This window comes from Prunus mume, linkage group LG8, assembly GCF_029339155.1.
Source record: "Prunus mume cultivar Tortuosa linkage group LG8, ASM2933915v1, whole genome shotgun sequence".
Lineage (NCBI taxonomy): Eukaryota > Viridiplantae > Streptophyta > Magnoliopsida > Rosales > Rosaceae > Prunus > Prunus mume.
In genome coordinates, this window is record NC_142705.1 from 10532377 (window position 1) to 10542177 (window position 9801).

The 9801-nt window shown below is 35.9% G+C and overlaps 1 protein-coding gene across 6 annotated transcripts; it reads right to left on the reverse strand.

The window, feature by feature from the left end:
* Positions 1 to 894: 894 nt before the first annotated feature.
* Positions 895 to 8887, reverse strand: LOC103341768 (uncharacterized). Of its 6 annotated transcripts, XM_089043134.1 has the most exons (11): positions 8707 to 8880; positions 8043 to 8283; positions 7783 to 7962; positions 7489 to 7566; positions 5895 to 6138; positions 3619 to 3869; positions 3304 to 3504; positions 3067 to 3159; positions 2882 to 2983; positions 2361 to 2757; positions 895 to 1229 (listed from the first exon to the last, which is right to left on the reverse strand). In XM_089043134.1, exons 2-11 carry the CDS (start codon positions 8133 to 8135, stop codon positions 1198 to 1200), a joined length of 1671 nt encoding a protein of 556 aa, XP_088899260.1. In that variant the 5' UTR covers positions 8136 to 8283; positions 8707 to 8880; the 3' UTR covers positions 895 to 1197. The 6 variants fall into 6 exon arrangements, with proteins under 6 accessions (XP_088899260.1, XP_016652116.2, XP_088899259.1 ...); XM_016796630.2 differs by having other exon boundaries at positions 7783 to 8283; positions 8707 to 8887; XM_089043133.1 differs by having other exon boundaries at positions 2361 to 2718; positions 7783 to 8286; positions 8707 to 8881.
* Between the last annotated feature and the right edge of the window lie 914 nt (positions 8888 to 9801).

A 9801-nucleotide genomic window follows, 5' to 3' on the forward strand; every position in this document is an offset into this window, starting at 1 on the left:
ACCCCAAAAATGCATGATAGACCAAGTTTTTGTCTGTAGTTTTTGTTTCCCAATCATCGTGGCTAGAGTTAGTAATGGGTCGTGTCGTGTCGGGTTAGTGTCATGTCAGTCTGATAATAAACGTGTCAAGAATGCTCAACTCGAACTAAACCCATTTAATAAACGTGTCGGGTAGAATTCGGATCGTCTTAAACAGGTTATTAAATAGGTTACCTGGTTAATAACCTGTTTAATAATAAGTGGTAGCAACTGTAACCAGTGGAATTCGGTTTTGAACAACTCCGTCCATTGTTTTTTTAGTAGGAGAAACCAAAGAGAGAGCGGGGTTGATGATGTTGATATGAGAACTTAAGAGAAAAAAATAAAAAAAATTAGACATGAGCATTTTTTTTTTAATTTTGTTTTGTTGATTGGAAAAAGCAAAGAATTTTCCATGATCACAATTAAGTGAGAATTGATCGTGATGCGCAAAGAAACATGTGAAATAACTAAAATAGTTATGCATATAATTGTTATAAATATAAATATCAAATTATATACATGTGAAATTCCATTTCTTTGTCCAGACCCAAAAAAAAAAAAAAAATTACTTCTTTGGAAAACAACTTGTGAAAACATTATAAATTTCAAATGGTGTAAGATATAATCTCAAAATTATTTGTAGCATAGCGGATAAAGTGTTGGAAAGAAATGAAAATGGCAGAGGATTAAAATCCTTTGTGTGCGCTCTTTAGTCTTGATTTCCTTTCATTTTTTAGCGGATTGACAAGTATTACACGGATTGACACGACTTGTTTATTATACGGGTCATAACAAGTTAACCCGAAAATTACCAAAGTTTTTATTGTGCGGATTTCGAATTGTGTAACGAGTCGTATCAGAAATTGCCACCCCTTTGTCACTTGACATGCACACTACATTATTATTATTTTTTAAATTTTAAAAAACATGTTATAGAATAAAATAGTACAACTTGAGAAAAAAAAAAAACAAAAAATTCACTGGAACGATCACAGTTTATCAGTTACGAGTTGAACGTGTCATCCCTTCAGTTTATCAGTTCCTAGTTGAACATACGTCCATGTAGTTCACAAAGCACATTTGACGCATCAAATGTAACATAATACAGTATCAACCAAATATATTACTATCAACTTCTTGCCGGAAGACAAAACATAAACATAGCTGATATGAACTTCATTTTCTAGGTCGGGTCATTCGTGGGCGGCCTGAAAGAGAACAAACAGAATAGTTACAACATCCAACACCAAAATTGGACCAAAGGGCGTTCAACCAAGAGAAATGCCAGAGTTCAGCTAAGAGCAATGCCAGAGTTCCAACATTAAACGAATTGGACAAAAGAAGCAATAACATTGATATTCATTTTTCACAGCTAATCAAATGACTTTACGGGAAATCAGCAGTAATTTGAAATACCCACATGATCAAATAATACCTATTGTGTATTTAAAAATTCACACACCTCCAAACAAACGAGTAGGACATTAGCAAGGAAACAGACAATTTCTATTAAAATGACCATATATTTTTAACGCTGATCAAGTGAAATAACATGGAACTAACTCGAGGGTGCATACAGAAGAAACAAGTGGCATTCTTGCTTCCATTTGACTTCACGGGACAATAGGGACAAATCTTCATACAGTTTAGACACAGCACAGTGCTAAAGACAACAAAGAGTAAACACAACGCATAAAATTTCTCTATGGAGATGTAGCACAATGTATTTGGGATATTACAAACAACGTGCAGTAACATCACATGCTGACGCAAACTTTGGTATTTGTTAAACCAAATCAGAAACTGAAAGTTTTCCATTTTTAATTACACAAGAGGAAGCAAGGAGTGGAAAATGATAAAATTACACCTACCACCCCTCTCACTGATTCCACAAACTAGGAGCATGAGTTACCCATGGACCCATAGCTATTAGTACAAAATAGCTATGATGGTTGTAAAATTATAAAATAAAACTCTGAAGCCAGAATTTTAGGTCCCTATCCACACATAAACAGAGTACCATAACCACAATAATAAACTTGAAAGGCTTTTTTTTATCACAAGAGGTCATTGAAAAAAAAAACACACATAAACTCAACCTTGATTGAGGCACCAGCATTGGGTATACTTCTTTCTCAATGAAGAATTATGAAACAGTGATATATTGTGGTGCCTGACCCATATTTTTCCCTATCAGTCTTTCACCAAACAAGACAAATGCAGAATTCTCAATTCAGATGAGTCGTACTTCAATATAAATTGTTCAAAGATTGTAATTCCATTTTTCCAAAACCCCTATATGATAATTCTGTATAAAGTAAGTATTCAAAGATGCATACCATTTCGGGAGGGTGGATTTTCAGTACGTCTCTCAATTTGGGCCGGGGAGTGCATATGACTCATCAACTGTACCAGTAAACCTTCAAACCGATTCATTTGAACTGATAGCAAACCCTCAACCCGACCAAGTTGCTCTTTCAAGCCCTGTACCTCAGCAGCACTTCTTTGTTCAGACTCCTCTTGTCGCTGCTTTGATTCCTCAAGTTGCCTTCTGAGCTCACTAAGAGTAGATGATGATGAAGATGATGGGCCCCATAACTCTTTTGGGGTTACACCATTTCCATAACCACGCACCCGACTCGAACGCTCAGGTCCAAAAACCTTTACAAAAATCTCGTCTTCAGTCATCTGTGAGTTCTGCACAGACATTTGAGTATAAAGTTTCTTGAGCTTTGACTGCATTCAGAAAATGAAACCACAATGTACAATGAAAAAATTAAAAAAGATAGAGAACCAAAACTATATAACTGACAATTAGGTAAGCTTGCATATCCAATTTAATTTCGGGATCAATATATACCAATGCCTCCTGTGAAGCTGGATTTGCAGCTAGTCCATCAGGCCGCACGTGGGTAAGTTCCCATAGAAATGTACGTCCAGGGTCATTTCCAGTCTTCTTTCTCTGCAATTGCACGAACAAAAAAACTAAGAATGGTGACGAACACAGTAAAATATTACTCAAGAAGTGAATAGCTCAGGTCAGACCTCTTCCTCGAGGATTTGTGAGAAACTCTTGGAACCAGATGTGTGGATTATGTTATTTTTGGAACGATTCTCCACATTTTTCTTACTAATTGACTGCATTCAAGGAAGACTATGAATGTATTAAAAAAAAATCCAAGGCAAAACAGATAACTGAAAGGAAAATAGGAAAAAATGTGAAGTTTCTTGATTTTCTTTCCCCTCAATATTTTATTTTTATATGCAACATTTTTTTGGTACCTCCCATTCAGGTGAGCTCCACATGTTTATAAGATACTGCCAATCATCCTCCGCAACATTTGGTGGTATTTTTTTCCGTGCTTCCTCAGTTGTCTCACATGTTTCATACCATATCTTCTTGAGGTAATGCCGATAATTGTGGTAGGATCTATGAATCTGATCCAATACCCATGTCATGTGATCTTCAACTTTGAAACGCTTCTGAGAACATGTATGAGGAAATATGACAAAATAAACATGCAAAACTGAGGATTTAAATGAAAATTAAAAGGTATAGTGTGAACTACTTCCTTCAAAATCTTTTGTTGTACTAACCAACATATGTTCAAATGCCTTCTTTTTAATCTCTAATGGGATTTTCTTCCACGACTTGACCTGCAGGGGTAGCTCCCTGGTTTGCCTAACCAGGGCTGTACACTCTGATTTGAAAATTGTGGAGCTATCACCTACAGCTCTCCGGTTTCTCCAGCTGATTTCAAATCTTTCCCCAATCGGAATTTGAGCTAGTTTAAGGTTACGGGTGGGCCCTCGTGTCCTCCTTTTCCCCACATTTGAGCTTCTTAAAACTATAAAAATATAAAAAATTGAATCAAAACTCAACGAAATTGAAACCAGAAGTAACCTACACTAATGATTAAAAAATATAATATGGAGACCTCATCTTAAGGAACTAAAGTACTGGAAAATTAAAAGATTTGCTGTCAATTTGAGTTTCGAAGTATATATATTCAACATTCATACATCAGTACAATGGAAACTCCTCTACTTTGTCTTGAAAATAAGTGAGAAATACACATATAAGCATATATGGATTAGTTAATAATTACAAGAAGAAAAAAAAATCTAATTTCCTAAACAGATTCAAATTCAATTTATTTAATAAATTAAACTCACATATAGAATTTATTTGGCAGTAAACAATATCATCTTTATAGAACAACATTATGAAAACTTAGAAGAATGGTACATAGTACATACAGAAGTTCAAAAGATTTATGAAGATACTGCGATCTTAAAGGCAGTGGAAAAAAGAATTAATCAAAGACAATATGGTTTCTCTATTGGCTTCTTTTACAACCAAAAGGAAATGATATATCTGAATGCACACATAGGTTGAAGAATTGATTAAAGCCAATACATATTTGATCTAAACCACAACCATGAAACACACAATGACTAAAGAGTTCAACTAAATACAACACAGGTATCATTCTAGCATGAGACCTATGAGGACTTTATAGAACAATTCAATACATATAGTCTTCCTTGATAAGTGCTTGATGCAACTGTAAAGCTGCTCCATCACCTCCAATTTCATTGTTATGCTTATCAGAGCTCAAACTCACTGAAGTCAATGTATGTATGAAATGCATAGTTTATCGATGAGCCCGAGATCACAAGTCTTTCCAATCCGTTGTCTAATACTCAGCAGTTGAATATTCTTAATAATTATTATTTTTATAGGAAGATTTTCTTAGTCAACAAATAAAGAAAGGATAAAAATCTAAGATATATGAGATAGAAAACAAAATAAAAGATTAAAACTAAAGAAAAATTGCCAACAATTTTAGACCTCAAGAAGTCAAGATGAAATGTGCACTGACTCACATATTCAGTAAAATTTAATCTATTTGTTTGTAAGTGTTTATGCATGCAGGTATGGATTTTCTTTCATACTGTGCATAGAAACCCAAGTAATCCTATTAAAATTATAACCCAATTAACAAACAAATAAGCGTACTCTAAAAGCACTGCATACTGGCATAGGAGCATGCTGTCTCCCAGTACCTGTACAACAAACCCAACCATACTGGGATCTTGGGAACTTTACCAATTGATATGTTACCTACTCTTGAATTCTTTTCTTTGGTTAATAAGAGCAAAACTCACTCTTGATGGTGATCACAGAATCAAAAGAGGCCATGCTGAAATGCACAGTAACAAAGACAAAATGAAATTTGAGAAGGCAAACCACATACAAGGGCAACCAAGGATGAAATAATCAACCATGCAAACAATATCGTACTCAAACATACAGATATATCGACCGATATTATGTATAGTTTCCAATATTAGGGACTGTCAATGAAAACGACAGATATCGGCTATACAACATGGAAAATTTTAATGAAACATTAAGAAATGTTAAATCAATCATAAATGTGTTATGCAAGTACTAAACAAATAAATTTCATAATATACTTTGTCTATCATATACTAATGCATGCAATAAACAAATAAATTTCATAGTATAGTGCGCCTGAGATAAGTATATGATATGTATATGAAAGTAAAACTCTAACTACATATATTGTGATCGAGGTTACTTTTGTATAAGATGGAAATGATTTTAACACAGAATAGAGTGGAAATTCATCTGTTCTTCTTCCATTCAGTTTCAGCTAATTGTCGCTGATTAGCGGCGAAATATCGGGAATAGGAAAGACAGTTTCACCCTCTATATCTATATTGGCGGTCAAAATCTTGATATCACTGGCTCCCGAGTGAAAATTTATCACCAAGAATAACAAGTTTATTTAAATCACCTATCAAAATAAAGTAACAAAACAGATGTAATGTGAAACCCTTACTGCTACTTGTCCCTGGTTCTTTACTGGACAGACCAGCAGCTATCCAATACGTCATGAACTTCGCCTCCACCCTTTTCATAAGGTCCAAAACAAAGTTACCCTCATTGTAATAGTTGTAGCAGTTCTTCCAAATGTATTGGACATCCTTGAATACATCCTCCGAGTTCGTGTACTTAGTACCATTTTCAAGATGGTTGCATATTGTTCCAAAATCCATTGGTGTATCTATGACATCAAAGTAATCCTGGATCCAACCGTCATCACCCCAAGAGAAGGGAAAAAAAGACAGAGAAAGTAGAAGATAAATCAATAAGGGAGAGAAGAATTATGAAAGGAACGCAGCAATGCATTTCAGAACAGATATGACATCTATGACGTCAATGTTGCATTGTGGATCCGTCCGAGATTAGATCAGCTAAACAAAAAATCCTAAGAATTCAATATTTCCAACTTATTGATTCAGGAAGCATAATAGAACCTTAAAACCTTACAGTTAATATAAAGCTTCATTTTTCCTTTTTGAATACATGATATGCTACAGAGTGCCCAGAATGGGATAAATTTTGAGTTACAGCAATAAGGGGGAGGAGGCACACACTCAAGGGGCTTTGAACATGGGTCATGGGGTCAGGGTAGGGGGCAAAGCACCTCAGCCACTGAGGTAAACCCAAGGACCCCAGAACAGGATATGAACCCCAATGTGTATTAACTTGCAGATATTTGTGTACATGAAAAAGGGAGACTTACCAATAGAATATCCATATCTTCCAAGAATACAGTATTGCATCTGTGACAAGAATTAAGTTCTTTTCAGGCTTTTAATGGAGGGTCATTTTTGGTACTGTTGACCCTGGCTTTGTAACCTTTGTCCTATGCAGTAGGTACTTGGTATTACTTATATTTTGCAACATAGACAAAGTAGAATAATATATGTATACAAATACATATATAACCAAAAGTGATGTGTATATATATACTCAAATGAAACCAAATCAGGTTTTTGACTGGCTTTTTAAATGAACACACATATGTGTGTGTAAATAAAAATAACCCAAGACTGGGTGTAGTGCAAATTGCAATAAAGCAGATAATCGTAGCACAAACAGATATTGCAAACCTGACAATATATAGACATAAACCAAAGCAGAGTTCGTTCCTAATTAAATACGCTTTGTATAGCTTAAAACCAGAACTGATACGTATAAGGTGATAACAGATCTTTGTTCTCTAGTCCAGACCAAAAGAGAATCAAATTTAAAAATAAGATCATCAAAATAAAACAGCTATACCATATATATGGTAGGAGTTACTGACATGAAACACGTCAGTGCAGAAGACTAGCATTATTACAAAAACAAAATGATGTTTGAATTCAACCAAGTCATTTTTCCACTAAATTTAAAAGTTTAGTGGCTAGTCAAGCTTGTACCCCAAAAGACATAGTTTGACATAGTAACTCGATAAACTTGAAGCAAGAAACTGCAATCTCCTATTAGATGCCCGCAAAAAAACTGGTACATCATAACGATCACCATATCATGTTATCACTCAAGAAAAATATTTAGAAAATATGCATATCGAAAATCACACTCACTGGTAATCTCAGAGCAATTGGATCCACAGGAATGTTGAAAGGTACAGCTGCATCCATTTTCATAACCCTCTTAATAACCTATAAGGTGAGAACAGCAGTAAGTTCAATCACATTAGGCATAATCTGGTCAGAAAAACTATCGCAACAAAATGCCTGGTTAGAAGCACTTCAATTGTTTTTTCCCAAACAAAAAACATTTTGTCCCTTCTTATGAATGTATAAAAGACTACACAAGCACCTAATTCTAAAACCAAAATGTCACAACAGAAAAAAATTACAAAATTTCCATCATACCGCCAGAGAAGCATTTAATTCTTTTTTGTTACAGCAAGGATCATGTGAAGGCGCCTCTTGCTCATTCTGGAATCTACTCCAGGAACCAAAGACTTGCAATGGCTTAGTTTGTGCACCGTCAATCTTCTTGGATGAGTTTTCCATCTGGAGATTCACTTCACCATACTTCCTAAGCAATCTCTGCACAGTCCTATCCATGGAGCTCACATTTTGATCCCCGTACAACCAGTCACTCCCCATTGAAGAAGAAGAAGAATTACCTGAATCAATCTCCATTTCAGGGTCAAATTCCTCATCATTATGGTCTTCGTTATCAGATTGATTCCACCCAATATCATTTCCTTCTTCAACATTTTGACTCACAAAATTCAAGAATGCTACTTCTTTCTCATTGACCAATTTCTCATTAACCATTCTCTCACTTACTACTCTCTCACTGACCACATTGGGTTTCTTTCGTGGCCTTCCCCTTCCCCTGCAGGCTTGTTTGCGCCTCATGATCTACTAACAAACATCACAAATTAAAAAGCGAAAAGGAAAACAAATTAGTCAGAGCAAGCTGCCGGGTGACTCGAAAAGCTCTCTAAGTAAGTCAGACTTACAATATTTAAAATAAGCAACAATTATATGCTTACAAGCTTCAAAATTTGTTAAATTCGTTCAAATAATAGAACGAAAATCAGTGAGAAAAAAAAAAACTCTTGTTGTCACCAATAACTTTTTGGTGACAAGAAGTTAATAACTTCTTATCTTTTTAGTCATAATTGAGAATATAAGCTTAACCGCTGCAGTTTCACTTCACACCCACACAAATATACATACAAACACAAAGATATATAACGATTCACCTTTATCTGAAGCAAAAATATACAAGACGCGCGTGTGTAGAGTGTAGAGTGTAGAGTGGGAGTGAGAGAGAGTTACCTTTGCCTGAATCAAATGAATCGTAGATACCAGGCTTTGGGATGGTTGAGCATCTGGGGCTTAGGGTTTTGATTATTTTGTTTTTCACTGGGGTTGTGGTTTGCAGGGTGCACACACAAAGTCGTGGCTAAATGCTAGTCTGGGGTTTTCGTTGACCACGGTAATGCGGCGACCATAATGGCCAGCAAAGGCAAACCAACCATGGTTACATTTTGTAACCAACCAACCACATTATTGTCATTAAAGATGGAAGTGCTTCTAGCTAGGGGGATTTCCCAAAATTATAGGGCTTGGGGCGGGTTGGGTTGGGCTTTTACAAACTAATGGAGGTTCATTGGGCTTGCACACATATGAGGTGACACCATAGTGGAAAAAGTGGGCCAAACTCTTTCTCACCTTCCCAAGTGCACTTGTTCGATTCACTTAAAAACAATCTTAAGGCGTTTAATATAATACTCTCTCTCCTCCCAAGAAATGACCCAAAAAAAAAAAAAGGTGCTTGCACACCCTTATATTTATGTATGGGTTTGGGCTGGGCTTTTATGGGTCGATCAAGTTAGGCTTTACCTCAATGGGTTGAATGGGCACTCATTGGCCTTTGAGCCCACGAACCAAACAATGACTCCTAACTACTTGTCGTTATGGTGGAGAAACCCTCCACAAAGCGAAAGAAAACTTCGTACCTCAGTGACATTAGTTGGTCGCGGCTTACCACTGCTTCCACCTTTTGGGGATCCACATAAATATCTTCAGCAGAAATCACGTGCCCCAAGAAACTAATTCTATCTAACCAAAATTGACATTTGCTGAACTTTGCATACAACTGCCTCATCCTTAAAGTTCTCAGCACAATTTCCAAGTGCTTCATGTGTGCCTTCTGACTTTTAGAATACACAAGGATATCGTCTATGAACACAATCATAAAATGGTCCAGATAACGTTGGAACACTCTGTTCATGAGATCCATAAAAGCTGTTGGCGCATTAGTTAACCTAAAAGGCATCACCAAAAACTCGTAATAGTCATACTTTGTCCAGAAAGTAGTCTTAGGTACGTCCTCTTCCCTGATCCGCAACTAATGATAGCCTGATCTCA

Coding starts and splice junctions, on each gene's coding strand:
- LOC103341768 (XM_016796630.2), bottom strand. CDS start 8,280: ATGAGGCGCAAACAAGCCTGCAGGGGAAGGGGAAGGCCACGAAAGAAA. Junction 6,139..7,488: donor CAATTGCTCTGAGATTACCA/GTGAGTGTGATT, acceptor GGTTGGATCCAG/GATTACTTTGATGTCATAGA. Junction 3,870..5,894: donor AGAACCAGGGACAAGTAGCA/GTAAGGGTTTCA, acceptor ATATTTTTATAG/TTTTAAGAAGCTCAAATGTG.